Raw genomic sequence first — 25,608 nt, 5'->3', positions numbered from 1 at the left:
GATAACTGGGCAAATCTGTGAAGGCCCAAATAATGCTTAATGATACACAAGGTAGAAATTTTTGGATCAACATGATGATAAAGTCCATTTGAAGGAAAACGCTTTCATTTTAGCAGGACAGCACTGAAGCACAGTCTGCATGTCTACATAATAAAATCCATTTAGTGACCCACTGAATACATTTGGTGTGTTTTGAACTAAAAAGCTTAAATTCTAAATCACCAGGAAACCACGACACGTTTGTGTTTTTGTTCTCTGACATAGTGTGAAAAATGTTCCAGCTCCACTTTTTTGAAATGTGTTAATGCAATCAATTTCAAAAATTAGCATTTTGTCCTGCTTAAGATTAAAAAAATCTTTGTTTCAGCATTTAATATGCTTTCTCAGTACAGCCTTTGGTTAAATGTAGAATAAAATTTCTTTTAGACCCCAAGTAGGTCCATGTTTTACACACACTGACAGACTGGTCTGTTTGTTCTGTTCTCCTTCAGACCCCGCCAGGTTCCAGGACACCTGGAGACTGTCTGACGGGTTTGTTGCTGCCGAGGCCAAAGTCATCCTACCCCATCGGGCCCGCTCTAGGTGACAAACGAAAGCACAGGATAGAAATGAAATATATTGACAGACCTGTTGTCATTTCAGTGAGTAAACAAGCCATAAAATGATTTTTATCTGCTCCCTTTATTAGGCCTGACCTAATGGACAACTACCTGGCATTTGTTCTTTCTGCCTTCATTTCCAGCGGGCTTTTAGAGGTGAGCTGACACAGTAAAAGCACAATAGGTTTAATTTACTCAGGAGTGTGTGTTTCACAGTATTGTATTAACCACTTTTGGGTGGCTTTTATATTGATGTCCTTCCTTCTGCCTTTATTTTTGATACTGTAGGGCCTTGTTGAAGTTGTGACCAGTAGCGATGACCAGCTTGCTGTCAGGGCCACCATCCTTCTGGGAGACCTTTTACACATGGTAATAAAAAAAGTATAATTTTGTGCATTTCTAAAAGTTTCTAAGCTATATCTTTGTTTCTTTGACTCCTTCGGCTTCTTTTGCTATACTCACCATGGTTTTATTTCTCTCTTGATCAGGCAAATACCATCCTTCCTCATTCCCATAGTCACCACTTGCACTGCCTTCCCACTCTCATCAACATGGCAGCCTCCTTTGACATCCCCCAAGAGAAACGACTGTGAGTACAAACTGCCACACACGCAATCACTGTTTTTTTTGTTTTTTTCTATTGTAACAAAATAATTTCCTCTAATCTTTAGTCATAATCCTTGTTTTTGAAAATTTCATCCAGCCACTACTCGCCAACTGGTCGCCGACTAACTTGTAGGATTTACGTACTAGTTTTTAAACCACTTTTAAAACATCCTCCATCTTTGTCTCTATGCGCTCTAGGCGAGCAAGTGCAGCCGTCAACAATCTGAAACGTTTCCATGAGAAGAAGAAGAAAGGTTTGAAACCGCACAGTCTTTATCTGGACCACATCATTCGCAAGTCTGTGTCGTCACATAACCGTAGAGATTCACGTGTCCACAAAGACATCTATGTCATTAAGGTAAAGATCAACATCTTTTATGTATTTTCCATCTTACGGTTGGTCTTGGCTTCGGCTTCTGTGTGTTTGTTGCAAAGTATGTGGTGTGTTTAGTGTAGCTAGAAAGAGGGAGGCTGTTATTTGCTGCAAACCTGATTTGAACAATTTAAAGCCAAAGGTTTAAACATTTAAATAAAACAAATAGTTTTACTTTCATATTTACAGCTTCTGTTTTTTCTGCTTCTGTGCTCAGGACACAGAAGAAGCACTGATGATGAATCTGCGAGACAGTCAGATTCTCAACCACAAGCAGAATCTGGAGTGGAATTGGTTGCTTATTGCCACCATCCTCAAGGTCAGGCTGTTCTCATGTACCACCACAGACTCGACGTTTTGTTTTTACTTGTGTAAAAGGGTATTTTTTTTTGTCTTCTCAGTGGCCAAATGTAAACCTCAGGAACAACAAAGATGAACAGATGCACAAGTAAGCCTTTTTTATTTAACCACAGCTCATTACAAGAAACTGAATTTGTTCAGCGTGTTTTTCTCACATCCTGTTTTACATTTCTATTTGTTTTTTGTCTGATGCAGGTTTGTTCGGAGGCTGCTGTACTTTTATAAGCCCAGTAGTAAGTTGTACGCAGGGCTCGCGTTGGATCACCTAAAGGCCAGACAACTCACTGTGGTTGGCTGTCAGTTTGTTGAGTTCCTCATGGACTCCGATGAGGTTAGAGAGGTTTACACTGATGCTCGTACTCTAATTTATTTCTTCTTTATGGTCATTTACAAACCCGCCTTTGTTTTTGACACTTTATTTTTTCCCCGCCATCAACCAGGATGGCCAGGGTTACCTGGAGGACCTGGTGAAGGACATGGTATCGTGGCTCTCCTCGTCCTCTGGAATGAAGCCCGAGCGCTGTCTGCAGAGTAATGGCCTGCTCACTACACTCAGCCAACACTACTTCCTCTTCCTGGGGACGCTCTCGGCACACCCACAGGGAGTCAAACTACTAGAGAAATGTGGCCTGTTTCAGTGGTGAGTGAGCAGAAAAGTCTTTAATCTATTTTGAGCTTTTCCAGGCCTGCAGAGTGAAATTGTGTCAGAGCTGTTTGATTAAAAACATCCTGCAAGGTGACATTTGCACTTTTTTTTCTCCCCTCTATTTTCAGCCTGCTGAATCTGTGCTCTGTAAAGAACCAGGATGCTGTGCTGAAACTCGCTGTATCCACACTGGACTACAGCAGAGATGGTCTGGCCAGAGTGATCCTCTCCAAGATCCTCACTGCTTCTACTGATGTACGCAAGCTGTTAAAACACTAATATTGTAATTAGTAGTAATGGGGAAGTTTTTTTTTTTTTTCCATGCACAGTGGTCAGCAACCTCTTATCACACTGCCACATTTGTAGGCATAAAATAAACTGAATCATCTATTGCCAAACTTGCCCTTTTTTCTTTTTCTAAACACACCCGATCACCTCATTTTCTTCCACCCACCACACCTTCTGAGAAGTAGTAGGCCTCTTGGCAATTAAATGTTCGCAGCACCCCTGATCACACAATACTTCTTGTCTCGCTGTGCAGACGTGCAGGCTGTATGCTACCAAGCACCTCCGTGTGCTGCTGCGTGCAGGCGTGGAGTTCTTCAGTAGCTGGGGCATGGAGCTGCTGGTCACACAGCTTCACGACCACAACAAGGCTGTGTCCATGGAGGCCCTGGACATACTGGATGAGGCGTGTGAAGACAAAGTGAGTGATGATGCCGCTTAGATTGTTCTCAGCAAAGCAATTAAATAATAAAGTAGCAAAAGCAGATAAGATTAAGCCCATCGTGTTATCTGACAGTTTCGTTTTGTGCCCATTCTGCTGCTTTACAGGCCAACCTTCACGCTCTAATCCAGCTGAAACCAGCTGTGTCCCACCTGGGAGACAAAGGCCTCTTACTGCTCCTCAGGTAGGTGTTTACCACTACAACAATACAAAAACAGTGCGTCACTCTGAAATAGTCCTTCTTGAACACACTCTACATCTTTTTTTCACCTGCTTTTTTAGGTTCCTGTCCATTCCTAAAGGTTTCTCCTACCTCAATGAGAGGGGCTATGTCAGCAAACAGCTGGATAAATGGCAAAAGGTATTATTCAGATATCAGCAGACAGCTTAATGAAATCTCATTTAAAATATTCTGAAATCATGTGGCTATAACAAGGACACATACAAATGAGTTTCCTCCCCTCACCCCAACCGGTCACGGCAGATTGCTGCCCGTCTCTGAGCCTGGTTCTGCTGGAAGTTTCTTTCTGTTAAATGGGAGTTTTTCCTTCCCACTGTCGCCAAAGTGCTTGCTCATAGTGGGTCATATGATTGTTGGGTTTTTATCTGTTTTCTTTGTATTGTAGGCTCTTAACCGTGCAGTATAAAGCACCTTTGAGGCAACTGTTGTTGTGATTTTGGCATTCTATAAATAAAATGTAATTGAATTGAATATTAAGTAGACTCTGTGCATTGCAGGAGTATAATCTTAAGTATGTGGACCAGATAGAGGAACAGCTCAATGAAGCACTAACAACTTACCGCAAACCTGTCGATGGAGACAACTACGTCAGACGCAGCAACCAAAGGTAAGAAGGGTGAAATTTGGGGCAACCCGATGAGCTGTAGCAGTGAATGGGTTTTTGACTGTGCCTGATTTCTTTGGCCATGTCTCCAGGTTACAAAGACCAAACGTCTATCTCCCTGTGCACTTGTATGGTCAGCTGGTTCACGATAAGACAGGCTGTCATTTATTAGAGGCTCAGGTAAGGTCTCTCTCTTCTTCTTCTTTTTTTTTTTTTAACTAAAAATTATCATTCAGCTGTTCTGTAGGACTAAAGTGCCATTTGTCTTTTATTTTTGCCCCATTTGTCTCCAGAGTGTAGTGCCTGACCTTAGCTACACGATTCGCTCCCCGATGCTGGACACCTGGGAGGGCATCAAACAGCTCAAAGCTGCTCTCTGGGCACTAGTCAGTAACGCAGATTAATCCGTGTCACATAAGTTAATCTTTAATGATATTACAAAGACACGGGCTTGATTGTGGTTGTTTTTCGTTTTGTTTTTTTGTTTTTTCAGGGCAACATTGGCTCTTCAAACTGGGGTCTGAATCTCCTGCAGGAGGAGAACGTCATTCCTGATATCCTTGCATTGGCTCAGCACTGTGAGGTGCTGTCAGTGCGAGGGTGAGCTTTTCTTTCTTTGTCTTTTATTCAGTTACATTAAAAAGCGTTACTATGGAACATGTAATGTCAGCCTGTTTTTTTGTTTTTTTTTTTGTGGTTTTTTTGTGTTTTTTTTTTTTTTAAAATTTCATATAGAAGTATTTTGTATTTGTATTTTGACTGTCCCTTGGTGCCCACAGGACATGTGTGTATGTGCTGGGTGTGATCACCAAGACCAAGCAGGGCTGTGAGGTGCTAAAACAGTTCGGTTGGGATGCAGTCAGACACAGTCGCAGGACGTTGTGGCCCGTCACTCCAGACGAAGTGGACACGCAGCTGACCTCTGAACTTTCTTCAGTACCGAGCACACTCAGTCTAAACTCGGAGTCCACCAGCTCCCGCCACAACAGCGAGAGCGAGTCTCAACCAAGTACGTAGCACATTGCCTTTGCTTTGTCACCATGTTCTCCAAAACTATTGAAATTTATGTTTTGTTTTTTTAACAGATCTCTATAATAATCAGTAATTATTGCTAGAAGTTGGACGTTTTTAATTAATTTCATTTCTCTTAGACATGTACATCCTGGATGATGACAAGTGTGATGTTCTGGACCAGTCGGATGAGACTTCTTTATACTTACACTCCAAACCAGTCAAAGACCGTAGCCCCTTTACAATACTGGCCTCTACTCGCTTCGTTCGCACTCGCTTCCTGAACTCCCTGTCTCTCCCCAGCAAGAAACTGCGCTCCACCAGTGACCCCAAGACACCATCGGGCTCTCGAACCCCCACTGAGCTCAAGACTGGGAGTATGAGGCGGAACAGGACCGTGACAGAGCCCTCTGTCTACAGCCCAAACCAGGGGGACTTTACCCCTATCTTTAATGGCCGAGGAATGCCAAAGAGTCCAACGGTCAGTCTGGAGACATCATTTGTTGGGACAAGAGGGGGCTCAGAGGAGCACTTGGTGGATGGCAGGCTGTCGAAGGGAGGAGGCTCAGGCCTCGGACTTAGTACTCTTGGAGGCCAGGGGGCTGCAGAGCAACATAGCCGGGAGAGAGAGCAGAGCAGCCGGGAGCGTCTAGCAGGAGATGGCGGCTCTTCTAGCGGAGGCAATGTAGGAGGGGGTGGCGGAGGTACTCAGTTTAAAAGCCGCAGTCAGAGCTTTAACACGGACACCACAACGAGCGGCATCAGCTCCATGAGCTCCAGTCCCTCTCGGGAAACCGTTGGCAACCCGGAGCATCCGGAGGCCGAACCGGATTCCTCTGACTGCGTGAGCCTCAACACAGTAGTGTCTGCCAAGACTGTCAAAACACTCTCATCCCTCACCCCCCAGTCACAGACTAACCACATGTCCACATCCAAGTCCTCCACTGTCTCTCTGGTACCTCCCGGCTCCTCCCACACCCTCCCCCGCCGGGCTCAGTCTCTCAAGTCCCCCTCAGTGACCACCATAAAAAGCCTGGCTGATTGTAGCTTCATGTACACCAGCCCGAGAGACGCGCTGGGCTACGCTACGCTGAAGAGGCTTCAGCAGCAGAGGATACACCCATCTTTGTCTCACAGTGAAGCGCTGGCTTCACCTGCCAAAGATGTGCTGTTCACAGACACCATTACTATGAAGAGTGGCAGTCTCGATTCCAGACTAACTCCCCGCAGGTAAGTTGGCTCCACCGCAGGGTTTGCTTCACGGAAACGGAACATCTTAACCCATCTCTATTATTCTGTTGTCTTTTTGAGCGTATTTAATTTAGGTTTGGTGCTACGTGAAGATGTTAGCCATCAGCATAAAAAATGTTTAAAAACATGCCTGAACCTGAGTTTTTGCTTTTAGTTTTTTTTGTACCTTTGGAATGACAGATTTTTTTTTTGGGGGGGGGTGTCTTTTTGTGCACCTTCTGCTGTGTCTGTCAGGATATCAGATAGGAGGGTTACCTGTCCAGAACCCAGCGCCGTAAGTTCGTACCGCAGGCTGTCCAGAACACTCGTACCGCGGTGGGTGGACCTAGCTTGTGTCCTCCTTTAGAGATGTAGTTTCTAGCACCAGTCCAGACAGATCAATATGTTGTTGCTGCTTTAGTAGAGTACTAACTGCTCTTTGCCTACAGTTGATCCGTCAGTGCTTTCCTGTTGTGCAAGTAAGTCCCACGTAGACTGGTCAATTTCTAGTGGCCTCCCTGTGACCCCAACTTAAAAATATAAATGGCAAACAGGTAGAGATTAGTGCAATTTGATGTTTTACAATGTGTCTAGTATAAATGCATCACAGTGATAAGTCATGCATAGAAAAAAAGTGGTGGGTAAGGTAAGTTAGTGCAAAAAGCAGGACCAGAAAATAAGGAAATGTGAGAGAGTGTGAAAAAAAAGAGCTAAATCTCTGATACAAAGGTGTAACAGATGAGTTCATAACTCTTAACCTGTACATTACCCACTGATTGCACTAGAAAAAAAATTCATTTATAACTTTAAACCTCAGACAATGGAAACAAAATGACTTTTGCTGCCGCTGCTCTGATGGCGTTCTGCAGCAAAAAAAGTTTCCCCTCTCTGTTCTTTTACCAAACATTTTTTTCCCATTTATTCCCCATGTTCCTTTTCTTTCCCAGCCTCTCCCCCCGGATCCTCTCACGCACCTCTCCTCTTGCCCTCCCTAGGTTTCTGAAAGCTCTGAGTTTTGCCTCTTTGGATAAAGAAGAGCTACTCAGTCCAATCAACCAAAGCACCCTGCACCGCTGCTCTTCAGTACGCTCCATGGTCTCCAGCGTCACCTTCGGATGTAACGACGACTACATTGGCCTTGCACTGCCGATGGACATCCATGACATGTTCCACATCAGAGACTCTGCCTACTTTCAGCAGAGGATCAGCCCGCCATCAGAAGAGCGGAAACGTTTTCTTTTCGGTGACGGCGATGGTAACGTCCACTTCGCACATAATTAAATAAACTATTGAATCACAAAACTGCACAAAGACAAGAGACTGATTTCTGTTGGTGCTTATTACCTCTGTAGGTGATCGTCCCGCCATCCCAGTGCTGAAGCAGCAGTTTAGTATCTCAGAGCTGATTGTGCACCGAGGAGACACCCCGAACCACATGGTGGGCTCAGAGGAGACGGGCCTGCAGGTTCACACTGAAGAAAACTGCCTCTACTGCGTGGGAGCGATCGTCCTTGGATACCCCACCCAACCACTGATCAATAGCACACACTCTCGTACAGGTAAGCTGACACGCACACATTCAGTCATTTGAACGGATACGGATTAAACCTAACAGATGCTTCAAGGAATGCTTTTTTCTCCCCATCTTTTCTCGCAGATTTTGTCGACTTTCCATCATGGGGAGGCCAGAGCGGCCACCGCCTGGAGGTGATGCCACAGTCAAAATTTTCTGGGGTGTCGGGCTGCAGTGATGCTGCTGTGTCACAAGGTTCAATCTCTGGCACACCTACACCTGGTGACATTGTCATTGGTGAGCTCACAAATAACCACAATATGCTAAATAAAAAGTGCTGCTTTGTTCCAGTTGAAAGTCTTACTGTCTCCTTCTCCATCAACTCATTTGTTGGACTTTTTTCTCTATCCACCTGTTTCCTCTCTCTTTCTCTAGACCATCAAAGCAAATTAGAATGACAAAGGAAGTCTTTATTTAACTAGGAAAGTCTCTTTAGTTTAATCTTTCTTTCTTGATGAGTGTCCTAAAATGAGCAGTGGCAGGACAAGTGAGTCAAACTTAGTGCCCTGTGGAATATTCAGTCCTTAATATTTGATTCAAGTTTAGTTCTGTGGAATAAGCAAATACAAAAGCCCACACACACATGGATACACATTGTTTAGTTTTGAATTTTCATTCAATGTTTCTTATTCCAAGAAATGATGTAACAGAATAAGTATTTAAGATGAAGTCTTAGGGAGTTTATTACTTTTACAAATGACTTGAGATCATTTCATTACAGATCATAATGAATTAACAGAGTGTACAACAAACAAGAGAGTAACTAACACAACTAAATAGCTTAGCACTTGTAGAAGGATAATAATACAGAAGTTCATCTGTTTTGTATTAAAAACCGATTAATTACTGTGAAACTGATTGAACAACTCACTGCATACATTTTAAATTTCACTGCATGGTTGGTTCCAACATAATAAGAATCACATTTGAACGAATTAACGAGTCAAACAAATCTCATCATCCACTCTGCTCTGCATCAGTTTTCAGCTCTCCTGCTCAGGCCCAAGAGCTGCCCCACTCAGCTACTCTGCATTTATGGATTAGTTCTCCACACTCTGGATTCTCCCCCCAGTTCAGCTGCGCTTCCCACACTGCCCCGCACAGCCAGCAACCAGTCCAGTTCCCCATTTGTGTCCAATAACACACTCCACCCAGCTCTGCCACATCTCCAACAACCCACTCAGCCCTGCAATAATTAATTAATTAATTTTATTGAACTTTATCAATCAATCACATGCCGCTAGCTCTGGATCAGTTTATAGCAGTTTTTATATCAAACAATGTGTAAACAATATATGTTGCTAGGAAACCCGGCATGCTGCAGGCTGATTTGACTGGTTTTTTTCCTTCTCATCCCACACACTTCAGAATTCACTGTATGATGAATAAACCCAATTTTAGAGACAGTAATAAATTATGAGGAGGTGGGGTTATATTTTAACTGTTACTTTATTTATAAAGTGCCATTGGGTGAAAATGAGTCCCTTGGTTTTGTGAATGTTAATAAGAGTGTATGTATAAATATTTGCTTGCTTCCCTCAGGTGGCAAGGCGATATCCGAGGACGGCCCCGCCTCTCGAGTCTTACTGAGGAAGGAGGTGCTCCGCCTCATCATCAACCTAAGCTCCTCCGTAGGAACCAAAGGCCACGAAACAGGACTACTGACGTAAGGCTCCTTTTCCCCCTTTTGTCCATATACTCTGGATGCATTTTAAAGTTGTTTTTCCAAGGTCTCTAAAATATTTCGTCTCTCTTCAGGATAAAAGAGAAGTTTTCATATGCGTTTGATGACATTTGCCTGTACTCTGAGGTTTCTCATCTCTTATCCCACTGTGCATTTCGCCTGACCTCAAGACGTTTCATACAAGAACTTTTCCAGGATGTGCAATTTATGCCAGTAAGATCAATTGAAACTTGATTTGAAGTTTTTTAAAACGGACTGTGTTCTTGTGCTTACACGTTTAATCACTGTTCTTCTTTTGGTTCTCCCCAGATGTTTGAGGAAGCAGAAGCAATCCTGACAAAGCAACCAAAACCTGTTGAAGAGGACGCTGACCCTCCTGAAGAATCCTGATCATCCCATTTCTCCCCCATCCCTCCTGCTTTCCCTGCACAGCTGCAGACCCGGCTTCTTATCACCCTGAAAGGCAGACAAAACTGAAATAATATGAGTTAAGGCTCTGAAGATGGGGTGGGGCATTTCGATGTGTTTCTGGTGGATTTTAACAGCACCACAGCCAAGGAAAAAGAGGAGATGGTCATCAGTCACCTTACATACGAGCTGGAAACAAAGGACGTCAGCATCTATAAACAAATGTAATCCGACACGCCTAATGCTGTCTCAGACTTATTTTTCTTTTTCTAAATAAAAACACAGGAAAAAGGGGGAGCAGTTTAACCAAATACTGTTTTCAAATGGACTGGCGATGTTGAGCAACACTCAATAATACATCAACATAATGCTCAGCGACAAGCTAAATCATTAGGACAAAGACTCGAGCTGTGTTTAAAAAAACAAAAACAAACAAAAAAACTATCATTTTTTCCCTCCTCTTTCCAGAGGTGGTCTTGTTTTTTGTTTTTTTTCTGTAATGAAATAAGTCATGTCGTCGTGTCTGCCCAGTGGTTCCTCAGACCTTGCGTTCTTTTCTTCGACAAAACACTACAGAGGGATCCTGCTGTTTTTAAAACGTACCTGGAGCCTTCATATCCCACCCCGACTCGTGATCTGTTCTAGCCGGATATGTGCTTTTGCTTCTCTTGCCTCTCTACTTCTTACAACCTGTAGCCTCTTGTCAGCACAGGTAGCCAACTGCTTTTCTAGTTCTTGTATCTCAGACAATCAAACATCACTAGTATTCTATTTTCTAAAGCATTATATCTACCACCCTCACGCAGTACATGGGAAGAATAGCACGTAATTTAATGCTAGTTTATGCCATCCTTTACCTGCTAAGGACTTCTCGTGTTTTTTTTCTTCCACTGCATTTTTAGCGAGCTTCTCTGAAAGTGGGTCGATCCTTGGAAAGACGCTCCAAAGATTCATTGTAGATTCAGTCCCAATCTCTGCTCACACATGTTTCCAAACTCTGCGTAAACCCAGCGGCTGCCCATCACTATACCTTCTTACCTCTGTGCTTCACCTCCACTGCATGTCCAACAAGCATGGCGAAGTTGTAATGTCACCTGAACGTGTTTCTTGCTTGTAAAACCTTTTTAAAAATAGGTTGCCATTACTTGCTGCCATTACGTTGTAGGACTATAATGACCCCTGGATTTGCCTCCACCATGCAGTTTCACAGGGGGGAACGCGAGCGATGACTAAAGGATTTATAAAAGGTTTTCCAGGGAAACAGGGGAGCTCGGTTTCCATTGGCTTATTATTATTTTTATTTTTTTATTTAATTTTTAATTATTATTTTTTTTGCTCTACTGCTGCTACACAAATGGACTCATAGAGAGATGATTCATAGATCAGCTGAGTGATGTCAGATCCGATCTATTTATTATATGTCTGTACCATAGAGTGAGCTCAACCAGAGAAGAAAAAAGTTATTTATATTTTTTCCTCAAGACTGTATTATAATTTAAACGTTTTTCCTTGTTTTTTTTCCTTTTTTTTTTTTTTTTTTTTTGCCTGAATCGTGGTTTCCCTTGTATAATGTGTACAGTATGTTTTGGGGGCATTGGTGACCTAAAGAAACATACAATCCTATCAAAGGGATGCATTGTTAATAAAACAAAATTTGAAATACCCAAAGATAGTTGATATTATTTAACTTTAAAAAAAAATCCAACTTATTTCATTATTTACTGTGTTAATGTCTTATAAGTCGGCTAATATTGTTACAGTTACAGTTTTTGGGTTTTTGTTTTTGTTTTTGAAGAAACATTTAAATTAGGTAAAACAAAATCCTCAAAAATTAGGCTGGGCACATCTTCTACGTATAGGTAGTGTTCCTTAATGTTTAAGTTATCAAGTTATCTGCTGTTTAAAACACGATTTCCCTTCAGTGTTGTCGTACTTTGACAGTTTCAATAACAATCTCAGCTTTTTCATATATAGTATGTTTATTAAAGTTACTGTTCAAAAAAGCCAAATATGTGTTTTAAGAAGAGATTTATGAGACAATAAAGCAAAAAGTATAGGCAGAGATCCTCCTGTTGACCTGTGGAGATGCTGCTGATGGTTTTTAAGTTTTATAAGTTGGACCTTTTGAATTTTTACACTCCTTAATCCTCGAGGATAAATCTATAGGATAAGATGCACTTGTATGACCATTTGTTTTGTTTCGGTAGGATTCCAAAATAACATTTCTTTTCAGTAATCTAGCTTAAAGCTGCAATGACATATTCACATTTTAAAAAGAAAATGAACTATTGAAACAAAGGTGCAGGGTTTAAAAATGTAAATCCTTACTATACGTCTTCCTTTTTTGGCCTGTTTTTGATCTTAAACTCCTATATATTGTTGTTCTTTCGAATGAAACACATGGAGTAACAGATGTTGTAAACTTCAAAATCAATGAAAACAATAAGAGGATATTTCATTTTTGGCTTGTGTGATGATCAGAGTTGGGATTAAACGTTTTTATGGGCTGCAGAAGATTATCAACAGCAGTGGTCCACAGCAGGGAATATCTGCAAATAAAGAAATTACTGTTGTGATGTCAGTGGGCTGTTCTAAAGTTTATGCCCAGTCACCTTTGTTTTTACTAGCATAAACTTTGGAACAACCATTCACTGATCCAAGTAAATGACCAGGCACACATGGGTTTAACAAGTGCATCATGTACTTCCAACCTGGCATTTAATGCTTTAAAGGTGTTAAATTCTTTTTTTTTTATTTTTTAAATGTAACATTTTAACCTGAATGAGTTCAGAACATGTGCAGTTGTGTAGGTCATCTTCTGCTTTTATTTTGGCACTCTTCTAAAAGAAGCACCATGTTTACAGGAGAGAGTGCTGTAGAGCTTAGAAATGTAACATGACTGATTGCTGCATCATCAAAGTCTAAATCATGTGGAAGCCAGAATAAGAAAATAGTAGTATGCATGCTTGCTACTTTACTAAATCCTAAAGAAATGTTGTCTGACCTTCTGGTTTCCAGTCAGACTCAAAAAAGTGTATTTACTGGAACATATCTTGGATTTCAAAGTCCAAGTGATTATAAATGAAAAGAAACTAAGTCCCCAAACAAAATACACAAAAGCAGCCCGATGTCAGGCAGAAGCTCATGTTTTTATGCCTGGGGACAATTTACCGGATGTCTATTTTTATTTCTCTTTAGAGAAAAAAAAGACATTTCCATAATAAACTGATGCAGAAAAGAAAACAATGTGCACCAAAATAATTCATCAAATTTTAGGAAAAAATAATGTCTCATAGCCAACCCCAGCCCTCCAGCTTAATGTCTTCCACTAAGTGCTCATATAAACTACCGCTGATAAACGAGACGTGTGATGTCAAGAACGTGATCAGCAGCAGCACGCCCACCTGCAAAAGTCCTTATTTTTTGGGCAGAGTATAAAAAGCCAACATAATATTTTCATGGTTAAAATCAGTTTTTGTCTATCACAGTCAGACTAAGTGCAAGAAAAAACTGAAAGACGTGCATTTTCATTTCATGAAATGACACAAAGTTCAAAGAGTCCTTGATTTATTCTTTTTTTACTATTTGAAAAAAACAAAACAAACACACACATTTCTGGACCCAAATTGGCCAAAACTTTTAAAAAATATATCCTAACATGTATTAGAAATGTTTTAAAAGAGACAGCTTTGTGAGTCCTGGAAGTCATACAGTGGCAGCCGCACTGAGATAAAGAAAAGTGTTTGTGTATGATGAAATAATATATTAAATACATATCACAACAAAAATACACATTTCTGCGAAACCATTAGTTTCAATTTATAATCATGGAAAACTATAATGTTTTCAGTGGATTATTCATTCACATAATGAATGTAGTTGATATTTTATCACTGATTGCACATTTCCTGCAATAGCTGTGGAGTGTGTGTTCATTTGAATCAGTCACTTCTACTGTGAAGTGTTGAACAAAAAAATACAAAATGACTAACTCGTGATTCTTTGTTTAAGCCTTTATCAAATACGCTTCCTATACGTTGATTCAGGAAGCCTGAACCTCATTGCATTAGTCCATTGTTGCATTGCTCCAAAAATATTGCACACCTGTGTAGGTCCTACCTTCCATTATGGACAGAGATACACAAGCAGGCTAACAATTTCCACATGGGGCCAAAAAGTCATTTTCTGTGTCCATCGTGACTCTGTATGCTACAGTAATTTACCTCAAAACTGATTTTGTTTTTTGTGCTCACAACCTGTCAGTTTTCCCCACCGTTTTTGAACCACTTTCATCCACAGTGTTTGAGTACGGGTCCTGTTTTATTTCATTGCCTACGTAGCTGATGTTATCATAAACTTGTCTCATGTGGCTGTTCGTCTCCGCCTTTTCCCTGTCCTTTTCTTTTTCCTGCTGGAACTGGAGCAGCACCGCTTTATTTACACCGGGACCTGAGAGAAAGGAGCACGACACAACGCAACAGCGAGACACTTAGTCTTCACCTTCAGTTTTTAATAGTTTCTCAACTACACATAAAGAACCCAGAGGAAAATGATGTACGTACCGAAATAACTGAGCACCACTGGGAGGAATATAAGTCCGTGAGCCATTCCCAGGAGTGTAATGACGAGGTTCAACCGGAAGAAGAAAATCTGGATGAGCTGCGCTTTGGCAAACGCCAGCACAATGATGCCTGGCAGGTTAGTCATAGCAACACCAGCAAACACCTTGAGGGTGCAAAAAAGGGAAAATTCATTTGAAAACATTTTTGGTTCAAATTTTTCTTTAATGGGTGATTAACAACATCAGCTCTTCTTTATAGTTTACTTACTGCGCTGCCCATTTTGGCCGTAGCCTCGATTGCTCTTTCCACACGTGTGGGCTTGGTGCTGAGTGCAAACGATCTCGTCATATGCGACACAAACTCAACAGAGATGCCCACCGCCTGCAGATTGCACAGAAGATGTGAGTTAGCCTAGACTTTCACTTTCATTTAAACCATCAAAAATGAATCTCTGCAAAGCACGGGAAAAATACAAAAGGCTAGCAAATTTAGTAAAAATATCCACACTCAGTTGATTGTATAGGTTGGTCTCTATAGTCTCTATGCAGCTAATCAGCACCTGTTATTAGGCAGACTGGTCAACACAATGTCTTTCCATAACTGTGTCCGCACTTGAGAAAACGAGCCTCCTTCAGTCCCAATGATCTGATTTGCTCTTACCGTGACCAGATTGATGAGAGCCACTGCATTATAGTCTATGCTCCACAGCGTCATGACACCGACTGTATCCACAACGATCATGACAATGGTGAGCAAATTGAGCAGGCCGGAGCGCAGATCCAAGCCGAGCAGCAGACAGCAGACCACGAAGGTCGGCAGCAGACACAAGGAGATGTTGAAGAGTCCCTCATTCACAATAGTCAGGTACTGCTCATAAAATACGTAGGTTATCCTGGAAGGAGGAGAAACATAAAACATTGATCAGAAAATACAAACCGCTTAAAGACTAAAACAACTTTCTGGCAGAGTGGTTGGAGCTGAGGTGCAGGGAAACGGGGAAAGTACATACGTGTAAGGGAACACTTCAAAGTCAGGCGAGGTGCCTGGCACGAGCCTCATGCCTTTGGTGATATTGTCAGCGAGCTCCCTGGCCATCTTCAGGGCAGCGGTGAACTCCTGGGAGTTGGTCAGAGGTGTGTGGTAAGCCATGAACCGAGAGGCTGGAGAGACAGGGGGGTAAAAAAGGTTTTACTTTCTATTTTTTAAATCTGTTTTTGAATGAATAGAATCACTTCCACTGCTATGCTGTGTTTTTGGGGACCTACCTATTATTTCCCCACTTTCATCTCTTACCACTGCTTTGTCATACGCTCCTAGACCGCTGTTTAAAAAAGACAGTAAGCCATAAGATTTCCGTTTTGATGCTGGGATTTATTAGTGTGTATGCGCGCATTTACAATACAAACCCTTTGGAGCACTGCAGGTCAGGCCTGTTAGTCAGAAAGTCAGGAAGGTAGCGGTTGAATTGTGCCACAGTGGGCCTCACCGTATCATTAACAGGACGTGCCAGACACCTTTTAGCACAGATTAAACCAGCTGTTAAGACAAATAAGCAGAGTAGGGGTTATTGAAGTCATGTCTTTGTTCATGTTTAGACAGTAACATCAAAAACTGTGTGCAAGTATGTTTTTTTTAAATGCTTTTTTCATTTAAGAAATGATTCTCACATTCATTTGCAGGACAGAAATGTCCTGCATTGGGACCGCTGGTGTACAGACGACAACATTTGGATTGGGGGTTCAACCAGTCAATGAAATCATCCACCCACGAGTTCGCAGGGATAGCCACATAGGATCTAAAGTTGAGATCATATAAATAATTATTTATTCTCATAATCATCAAATTCAGAAAAAGGTAAGAAACAGCAATACCTTGTTAGTCTGTTGCATTAAAAGTAACACTATCCAGCACTTCCAAGCAATAATTCATCATTTTATTCAAAATTGAAGTTTAAAAAAACACTTCAGGGGTTCTGTGCTTGAATATTTGGCCATTTTTCTCTGTCTGTCTCTATGCTCAGTATGCTTCAGTAAGCTAACAACCTGTAGCTACTTCAAATGTATTAATATCAGTCTCATAATTTCAAACCATCTATCTGGATCTGGGATTATGTACTGAATATTTCTAAATAACTACAGCTGTGTTTAAGAAGGCTCAGCAGTACTTTCACTTCCCGAGGTTGCTGAAGAAGTACTGTGTAGATGAGAAACTGCTGGTTTGCCTTCTTTCGCTCACTGAAAGCATGCCAGCGTACTGTGTTACAGCGTGGTCTGCCGGATGCTCTGCAGCAGATAAAAGAAGCTACCCCCAGGGTAATAAAGACAGCATGAAAGCTCACTGGCTCCGCTCTTCCCTCCCTGGAAGAGACTGAAAAAGCAAGATACCTTTCAAATGTCTTAAAAACCCCTAAAAACAGCTGTCACCCTGGATACTTGCTATTTGACCAGTTCCCCACTGGTAGACGCTACAGCTCCACCAAAACAGAGGCAAACAGCTCAAGCCCTAACTCAAGCAGGGTTGCTGTAATGCACCATGACACTTTCTATTTAATTCTTTGCTCCTTTTTTATTCATAATCATTCATTGTCTTCTACTGAAAGGACTGACTTCACTGTGGGAATGACTTTGTTGTTTTATTGTGGGAATGGCTTGTTTTTATGCTTGGGGCACCTGCACAATTAGCGTCTCAATTTAACTATTTTATAACCCAAAGATTATTAAAGGCGTTCTGATACAAATCTTTCAGTTAAATTTATTGGAGTTCTTAATGATAGATTTATTGTTCCTGTTTTATGAGATGCTGTTTGCCAGCTGATAAGGCTGCTGATAGATACAGCTCCATAATTCTGCTTATCTTGAGGAAACAATTGTGTTTTGTTACCTACGACGGTCTCAGTCTGATCGAATATATCAAAATGTAAAGTGTTTAGGTGAATGACAGGGAAGCTGGGAAGATTATTTTGTGCATCAGAAGTTTCACATCGGTCAGAACACAGTTTCTGATTGCATATTTCGAGAATAATTATAGAGGATATCTCAGTGATTGCTTTCAGTAACTGGTACTATCACTCAGAGACACCCTTCATCTGCTCTGTGGCAATTATGTTGCTGAGTTTATCATTAACTGATCTGACTGGAAAGTGTGTAACAGGTTGCTACTACGATATCAGCAAGGTCAAGGATATGTTGTGATGTGAAGGACACATGCAAAGTATCAGAACTGTTGCAAGCAACTGGTAGATACAGAGTTTTAGTGATGGTACAGAGTTTGCTTTTAAAGCTTAAAGTTTCCCGTGCTCAGATTATAAACAATAAATCCACTGACTCACCGTTCAGGGTAGTTTGTGGCGTACTGGATCTTCTGAGTCAGCGAGAACTGATTACAACCCACGCTGGAGCAGACTGCATTCATGCCCTCCACAGAGGTGAAGTCGAACCCCTTTTTTGTTACAAAATAAACAGGAACGCCAACTTCAAAGTACTTGTACAGGTACTGGAAATAGGTCAGCATGTACGAGTCCTGGATCAAAAACAGAAATATCTTTGTAAACAGGTTTAACAAGAAGAAAAGAGTGTCATTGCCATTTATACATAACTGTGCTTACTGACCTGAGGCATAGCCAGCTCCTGATCCAAACCCACTTTCACATTCATCATGAGGAATAAGGCTCCACAGAACATAAAGATGAAAACTACTATCTGAGGAGAACATAGAATAGAGTGAATTTATCAAATATCTGTTTAAAAACACACAAATCTCAATGTGAGGTTGTGTTCATCTCATTAAATTTCATCTCGCAGGATTTCACATCAGTGAGACAGCTGAAGTCAGTGGTTTAGAATAACTGTGGACTGAATATGTTTGATGTTGTTGGTGAGGCATTACCACTGTGATCCTGGTGTAGCGGTGCAGTAGAACAGGGGCATAGTATTTCTTCATGAATGGCATCAGAAAACCCTTATTTGGCTTTTTTGGACGCTGTTTTGACACTTTAATGCAACAGAGAAGTTCACAGCGGTTGTTGTCTTGGCGCCGGGCATCCAGGGACAACAGCGCAACAAAAGCTGTCATCTGGAGGGCAAAGTCCATGAGCACAGCCAGAGCAGCATATAGAGCAAAGGACTTCACTGCTGGCATAGTGGACAGGGCCCCTGAAACAAACATGGATAGGGGGTAACGCACCAGACAAAACACCAAGTCCAGCTTGGTGTAAAAAAAATGTATTGCATTTTTAAAACTAAGGATTCAACTAAGGATATCAGATTATATACCTAGGAAGAAGCAGACAGACTCAGAAAGACTGCACAGGAGCATGCTGGGAGCCACGTTTCCAAGGACACGCCCGATCTGCTCCTCTCGCGTCTCGTGAGACCTCCGCGCATCTCTCTGGAAGACAGGAAGAGTAACTTAATAAAAATTCCACCATGTTAAAAAAATGGCACCATTGTACATTTATGGCACACATAGATATACAATACCTGGTACTCCAGAACAAAGATGAAGATGTTGTCAGCTCCCACGGCGAGCACCAGGAAGGGAACGACCTGAAGGATGACCAGTGAGGAGGGTATGCCAATCCAGGAATAAAAACCCATTGAGGCCAGGACAGAGCAGGCGACCACCAGGATCCCACCCAAACCAACCAGAAACTTAGAGTCCACCTACAGGACAAAGAGATGCAAATGTACAAACGTCTCAGTGAACCCATTGAGATTTCTTTATTACTCTGTAGTAAGAACAATAATCTTGACATAGGCATACTGTATCAGCTTCTCCTTATCATGTACAGTAGGTGATATATACTTTTCTATCATTTTTTCTCTCTGTACAGAAGCCAGTATAACCCAGGGGCATATTTTATGCTCACATTTTTACAGCAACAACTAAATTCATGTTTCAGCAACTTTAAAAAGAATAAAAAAAAAAGCTCTGATCATAACGCTTTCAGCTCTTGGTCAGAGGGTTTAAAAAGCATGTTGTTTCTAGTCAAATATGGCTTTATTTGCCATGTTATCAAGGTTACTGCACACTATTATCTAATCTAGATCAACTGGACAGCAGCTAACAGTTGCATCCAGCACCACACTTAAATGTTAGCAAAAAATGACATTATTCTGATACCAAATGAATGCACATTAACACTTATGTTAAATCGAAACTTAAGTGTTAAAGTGTAAGCAAACCTAACCCTTAAGTGTGTATTCTTATGCTTTGCAGTTACTAGTTAGCATCAACGATGTTACTGAACATTTTTAGCATGCTAATCAGCGCGAAACAAAACATACAGCTGAGGCTAATTGGAAAGTAATTTCTTTTGCAGATGCTAGATTTGGAAAAATGAAAATACTGACATTATAACTGTGCTACATCAAAATGTTTGGGCTCCATCCTGGGCAGACCATGAAGGTAGGTGTTAGGACATTTCACCTAAAACCACACAAGTGAAAAGGCAGAGTGTGGCAGGGTTTATGAACACCTGTTCAAAGACTAATGGCACTAAACAGGGATTAACTGCTGATTTGCAAGTTGCAATACCCAGGAATACCTGATGCTACCTATTCTGCGGAGACGTACCAGTAAGCGTTTCCATGAAGAGTGCTCTCCAAGTGCCACAGCAATGTAAACGAATATTACAGCATAGCTGATCATGAAGATGGGGATATCTTCTGCAGTTGTTCGATTGATCTCGTCCTCCAGAGATCTCTATTAACAGAGCAGAGAAGTGAGTGATTAGATGTGTTAAAGGTCACAGATAGGCCAACTTAACGTTTCTTAGAAAAACAGCAACAGCAAGTCTTTATCAGTATGCCTGGTAATTGCTTCATTTTGCTTTCTTGAGCATTTTGATCTTTATTAGATAGGACACGACTGTGAGCAGGCAGGAAACGAGTGCAAAGATGGTGTAATGACACGTACAAAGGTCCCTGGACCACCACAGATAAGTGACACATGGCCAAGGCCTTAATGGATCTTTTCTACTCTGCTTCATCACTCAAAGCATCTTACACCTCATTCACCAAATCACTTTTTTCTAAGTGATTCATTTCTATTTCACATTCACACACATGTGAGATTCTTACTCTGCACAAAGCATTGGGAGGAACTCAGGGTTAATTATCTTGCCCCCAAACACTTTGGCCACAAACCCTCAAACCTGCCAATTCTACTTCTTGAGCCACAGTGACTCACGTAAATCACAGGTAACTGCCCCAAAATTCCAAAATCTCATTTGAACTTAAATTTTGTAAATATACGAATAATGCGTACTCATAGAGTTTTTACCTCTGCCATGTATGCAAAAGTGAAGCTGTTTTTCGGGTCTTTCTGGTATTCTTGGACAATTTTAAGAAAATTTTTCTCCCATTGCATAGCCACTTTGAATTTAGGGTCACTGCGAGCATAGTTGTTCAGGGAGAAGGTCAGGATGAAGGCCTCAGCACTGCTGAATGCATCATCTGGGAAAAGTCAAGTGTAAATTGTTCAAGTGAGTTAGAAGCACCTTTTTGTGTGTTTTACAATAATTTCAGGGATAAAACAGTGGTGCTAAAAGTCTCTTACCCTCATATCCTCCCACAGCCAGGAATGGGAAGACTGGAGCTCCATAGTCAGCCATGCAGCTCATACCTAAATCTGTGATGTCTTTGAAGGACAAAGGAGAGCTTGAGGAGAAGTGGAAAAAGGGGGGGAGAAAGGATGGTTTTATGTGCCGGAAGGTGAAGTTTATAAAAATGAGCGGTGTTGGTTGCAGTTTTTTTAATGAATGCTTACCCAAGGCAGTAGATGAGGTGGTCTCTCCAGTCCACCTCTTTGGTCACTCCCAGCTCAGTCATGTTCACTTTAGCGTTAATGTGGTCTAGGCTGTTCTGGAAGTACTGTGGCAAGCTGTTGACTGCACAGTCAGTCAAGGAAGGGTTGTTGGGATTTAGCGGCGCAAAGCACACATCCTTCAAACTTGCTGTCCGGTTCAGATCATCTGACCAAAACTGAATATTCTAAAAACAGAATGAGGGGGGTTTCAGTTAGTCAACATGGAATGGTGCACCTTTTCAAACATTGTCAGCAGTCAGCTTTGACTTTGAGTACCTGTATTCGTGTCTGGAGTTCCAGCAGCTCAATGATGAGCTCTTTGGACATTATCCCACTAAAGTTTTGCGGTCCAAACAGCAACGAGTCATAAATGTGGCTTTTTCTGCCTGGTGCTGTCAAGATCACTTGATTTGTCCTGTAGAAGGGATCAAAGTACGTGTCGTGGAATTCTTTCTCTTGGCGAGCCCGGCTGCTAGGGGCAGACCAAAGTTCAACTGGATCGGTGGTGAGTTTGATGTCTTTGAGGCCAACAGATAAAACAGCCACAACAATAAGAGACAGGAGGAGGACCTTGAAAAAAGATCAAATATTCTTCAGGCGTGGTGTCTTCGTCTGGCTAACAATATGCTTTCTCTTAAATCCACTGTGTAAGGTAAGGTTAACGCAAGAAGTCAGAAATGTGCTTCAAGTGGTTTTGAAATGGGAACATATCTATACTGAATTAGTAAATAAAAGATAGATAATAGGGAATTATCAGTATTCTTTATGTTCCAAATGCCACTTTGAACAATACAAATGCAATCTTCCTCATTTTAGTCCACTCAGAGGTTTTGTTGCTATAGCATAACTGGGTTTGGTATGAACAGCATCTTATGATTTGACTTTAATTCTTCCACTAAAGCTAAAATAAGGCCTAGTGGGTACATATGTCCTACTTTTACTGGATCAAAGTACTTACAGTGAGGGGATAAGAGGCCATGATGGTTCCCCAAATCCGGAACTGTGAGCTCAGGTAAGCCTGAGCAGCCAAGCTGTTTGTCTCAGCACATGTCACCTCTGAGGGGTGGATGATCTTCTCAGTCACTTTATCACTGTCCTTGTCTTTGCCTTTACCTCTGTGTATTCCTTTCTTTTGATTTTTTTGAGATGCCACCCACCAGGAGACAGAGAGGTATAGGACAAAGGAAAGTATCAGGAGAATGAGCAAGATGATAGAAATTACAAGGTAACCATTGGTGCCCAGCAGTGTAAAGGGGCCAGCGACCGGTGGAGGAGGTAGCACACTTGGACACGATTCTTGGCAGTCCTGGCAGGAGCAAACGTCCCCTCCTGTAGGTGTGGTCTCATTACACATCAGAGCGACCCCGTTGTAGGGAATCACACCTTCTGGCAACCCTGTGGTGTCTCCTTCTTGTATTATTTTAAAGTCGATGTCCAGAGGAGCCAAACCGTTACTCGAGTCCCCTTGGAAATCGTACCAGCGCTGGGGAGTGCACAGCTTTGCCCCATAGCGACCACACATGGTGGCAATGGCATAGCCTCCAATCGTGGCAGGAATCCTGACATTTTTACATGACTGGAAGGAGGTATCTGCAAAAGTCTTGCCAATGAATGCCTGGTAACCCAACACGGCCTCCCTCGTCTTATTCTGCTCAGTGACATTCATCACCCTTGTGACCTTAACTGTTTGGCTCTGGTTAGGACTGCAGGTGTTGATGCAGTGCAGGTGAGCAAAGTTGTAAGCACAGGAAGGGCAGCGGACGAGAACAGCCTTGGACAGGGTCAGGCTCTTTTCCAGTGATCCCAGCTGTTTGATTGTACAACAAGCATATGTGCTGCTCTCTCCCTGATCAAACATAGGGCACACCTGCAGCAGGAACAAATGCAATTATAAAAGGATTCTAACACGCACTTATTGAGAATAGACAGAAATCTACCTCTGCCACACTTCATTCAAACTTCTTCTCTTACAGCAGTTCACTCCACCGAGAAGAAGGATATACACACACCTGTTTGAGTATCTTGTAGTGGTCTCCAGTGACGAGTTTGGCACGGGTGTAATTCAGACATGGGACGATGGGATCAATGAGGGTGTTATTTAGCAGCGGGTTATGACCACACTCATCATAAAAAACACAATATCCCGGCTCATGCTGGGCCTCTGATAGACTCTGCGTGGAAGAGACGAGTTTTCAAGAGTAGGTACAATAAAAGCAGCAACAGCGCTTTTAATGTAGAGTCTGCTTAGAAATCCAAAACTTCTCAGCACAGATGTTCGATTATAAAAATTATTTTCCTACTCACAAACATTACAGTTAACATGAAGTGATAAGCTCAATGATATGTTTTCCAAAAACTTGTAAAAGTTTGATTGTGTTTATTATAATGCCTATAACATTTTCTAAGAATAACTCGTAACATCTCACAACCGTGTCACAATGACACAATCGCTACACGGTGTCCTGCCAGCTCAGCTTCTTTATTGCCAATTTGCAACAATAAAATGGAGATTGTACTAATAAATTGCACATGTTCAAGGTTAATTATAACCACAAACTACATGCGTGCCTACAATACAAGATTAAAAAAAATGTCAATACTAAGTACAATACATTTTTAAAAATAGTGTTTGATTTCTGTTGGAATATAAATTGACTTTTATTTTTTATAGTCCAACACAATGTATTCTTGTAACATGCAATGTGATTGAAGGTGACTGTTGCCAAACCTACGGGGCTTAAAAATGTCATCTCTAATTTTTTACAGTTTAAAGCAAAGGCAAATAAAATGTCATGATATAAATTTAATCACCTTTAACACGAGAATAGAAATTTGGGGGAAAGTCACAAATGTGTGGAGGGCATTACCTTTGAAAGTTTTAAAGGTAATAATAATAATAATAATAATAATAATAATAATAATAATAATAATAATAATAATAATAATAATAATAATAAATGTTATATCATACTTTGCATGAGAGTATGTGAGATAAATATAATTGTGACGACTACATTTGAATGGTCAGTGATGTAAAATATTTGAAACAGCTTAAAAAATTCCCCATATAGAAAAATATTACATGCACATATTTGTGTATGCATTATGTGCATATGTTCAACACAGTTTAATCTAAAACCACAACAGTGATTTTACCTGAGAAGCTGTTTGCACACCTTCTCTGACCTCAACTCTGGGCATAAAAATCACTACTTACTTTTATTTATTTATTGTGTTGCTTTTAATTTGGGTTTCTTATCTGCGAATGTACTATAAAAATACATGTTGATTGCTTGTTTAAACAGTTATATTCATTTAGGATTTTAATTAAACGTTAATCTTTCTAGTTTTAAGTGCTGATCACAGATCAAATGATTAATACATTTCAACCCCCCCCCCCAAAAAAAAAGGTTTTAATAGTAGAGCAGAGAAATGCAACCTCATCATGCTGTTAACTGAAAAAATGTACAGTATTACATCTTCAATATATTATAGAAACCAGTGCCAGTAAAAAGAGAAGAAAAAACTTACCACAGTATTTATAAAAATGACGAGGGCTGCAAAACACATCATGATTCCTGAGCACGATTCAACAACAGAAGAGTCAGATTCTTAAATTTCAGTAAAATAGGAGTGTAAGGAGTGTTTCACTGTTGTCCTATTAGAAGATGCATTAGGAAAGAAGGTGGGAGGTGATGTGGGTTGTCTGGCTTGTCCTATCTCTCCTGTTGTCTGTCTGTCTGTTTGTCTGTCTGTCTGTCTATCTTACAGTGTTAGGGCTGCGTAAGGAGAAACGTGTTCTGGTGTGATGTTGCTGCTGGCCAATCACGGGCGAAAGCTACCAGTTGCTCCGTTTGATAATTAACACAGAAAATAGATTTTGATAGGGTTGCTGGGGTGATTCAGCAGAGCTGGGAGAAACAAAATCCCACCCAGACGTCTGAGCCACACCTAGTTCTTCACTTGTGCTTCATCTTACATTGATACTTGAACTGATACCACCTGGAAATTTGTAGTTTTATTGACGATAGATAAACATTCTGAGTGATTTGAATCGTGTCAATCCCTTTACAGCAAGAAGCACGTGTAGGCTGTTGTTGCTTGTTTTCACAGCAGTGCATGTAGGAAACATCCAAAGTACAGCACACTACTACTGAACCTTTAGACCATCATCAAA

The 25,608-nt window shown here is 41.2% G+C and overlaps 2 protein-coding genes across 5 annotated transcripts in view; one reads left to right on the top strand and one right to left on the bottom strand.

Annotated features, from left to right (window-relative positions):
- LOC146507095 (rapamycin-insensitive companion of mTOR-like) overlaps positions 1-14,512 on the top strand; it is a 23,879-nt gene extending 9,367 nt beyond the window's left edge. Inside the window, exons 13-38 of one of the 4 annotated variants that reach the window (XM_085179142.1) lie at positions 492-582; positions 689-755; positions 888-968; positions 1,088-1,188; positions 1,404-1,563; positions 1,796-1,897; positions 1,980-2,026; positions 2,134-2,269; positions 2,379-2,578; positions 2,713-2,839; positions 3,126-3,290; positions 3,419-3,495; positions 3,594-3,672; positions 4,050-4,159; positions 4,249-4,336; positions 4,450-4,542; positions 4,650-4,756; positions 4,936-5,165; positions 5,308-6,397; positions 6,653-6,733; positions 7,393-7,652; positions 7,750-7,956; positions 8,055-8,207; positions 9,513-9,636; positions 9,729-9,867; positions 9,964-14,512. In XM_085179142.1, the coding sequence (XP_085035268.1) occupies positions 492-582; positions 689-755; positions 888-968; positions 1,088-1,188; positions 1,404-1,563; positions 1,796-1,897; positions 1,980-2,026; positions 2,134-2,269; positions 2,379-2,578; positions 2,713-2,839; positions 3,126-3,290; positions 3,419-3,495; positions 3,594-3,672; positions 4,050-4,159; positions 4,249-4,336; positions 4,450-4,542; positions 4,650-4,756; positions 4,936-5,165; positions 5,308-6,397; positions 6,653-6,733; positions 7,393-7,652; positions 7,750-7,956; positions 8,055-8,207; positions 9,513-9,636; positions 9,729-9,867; positions 9,964-10,044 (4,196 nt within the window). In that variant the 3' untranslated portion in view covers positions 10,045-14,512. Of the gene's footprint in view, positions 1-491; positions 583-688; positions 756-887; positions 969-1,087; positions 1,189-1,403; positions 1,564-1,795; positions 1,898-1,979; positions 2,027-2,133; positions 2,270-2,378; positions 2,579-2,712; positions 2,840-3,125; positions 3,291-3,418; positions 3,496-3,593; positions 3,673-4,049; positions 4,160-4,248; positions 4,337-4,449; positions 4,543-4,649; positions 4,757-4,935; positions 5,166-5,307; positions 6,398-6,652; positions 6,734-7,344; positions 7,653-7,749; positions 7,957-8,054; positions 8,208-9,512; positions 9,637-9,728; positions 9,868-9,963 lie in introns of all 4 variants that reach the window. The other 3 variants (XM_085179141.1, XM_085179144.1, XM_085179143.1) reach the window with 3 other exon arrangements.
- npc1l1 (NPC1-like 1) lies at positions 11,565-25,608 on the bottom strand. The gene is made up of 21 exons (XM_085179145.1): positions 24,963-25,608; positions 23,441-23,602; positions 22,390-23,298; positions 21,708-22,001; positions 21,393-21,616; positions 21,183-21,283; positions 20,907-21,079; positions 20,199-20,327; positions 19,103-19,285; positions 18,896-19,010; positions 18,510-18,775; positions 18,233-18,322; positions 17,953-18,143; positions 16,292-16,419; positions 16,031-16,160; positions 15,890-15,945; positions 15,634-15,784; positions 15,285-15,516; positions 14,892-15,005; positions 14,625-14,787; positions 11,565-14,511 (listed from the first exon to the last, which is right to left on the bottom strand). The coding sequence occupies exons 1-21, from the start codon at positions 25,002-25,004 to the stop codon at positions 14,312-14,314; spliced, it is 4,053 nt and encodes a 1,350-aa protein (XP_085035271.1). The 5' UTR covers positions 25,005-25,608; the 3' UTR covers positions 11,565-14,311.

This window comes from Neolamprologus multifasciatus, chromosome 12 (genome assembly GCF_963576455.1).
Source record: "Neolamprologus multifasciatus chromosome 12, fNeoMul1.2, whole genome shotgun sequence".
NCBI lineage: Eukaryota > Metazoa > Chordata > Actinopteri > Cichliformes > Cichlidae > Neolamprologus > Neolamprologus multifasciatus.
The sequence above is the reverse complement of the archived record's forward strand: the minus strand, read 5'-3'. Positions and strand labels throughout refer to the sequence as shown.

Bases quoted from the DNA above. Each gene is read 5' to 3' on its own strand.
- npc1l1 (XM_085179145.1), bottom strand. From the start codon at position 25,004: ATGATGTGTTTTGCAGCCCTCGTCATTTTTATAAATACTGTG. The intron at 21,080-21,182 runs GTAAGAGACTTT...GACTTTTCCCAG, and splicing joins GGCTGTGGGAGGATATGAGG to ATGATGCATTCAGCAGTGCT. The intron at 18,323-18,509 runs GTAATGCCTCAC...TGTTCTCCTCAG, and splicing joins GCTACACCAGGATCACAGTG to ATAGTAGTTTTCATCTTTAT.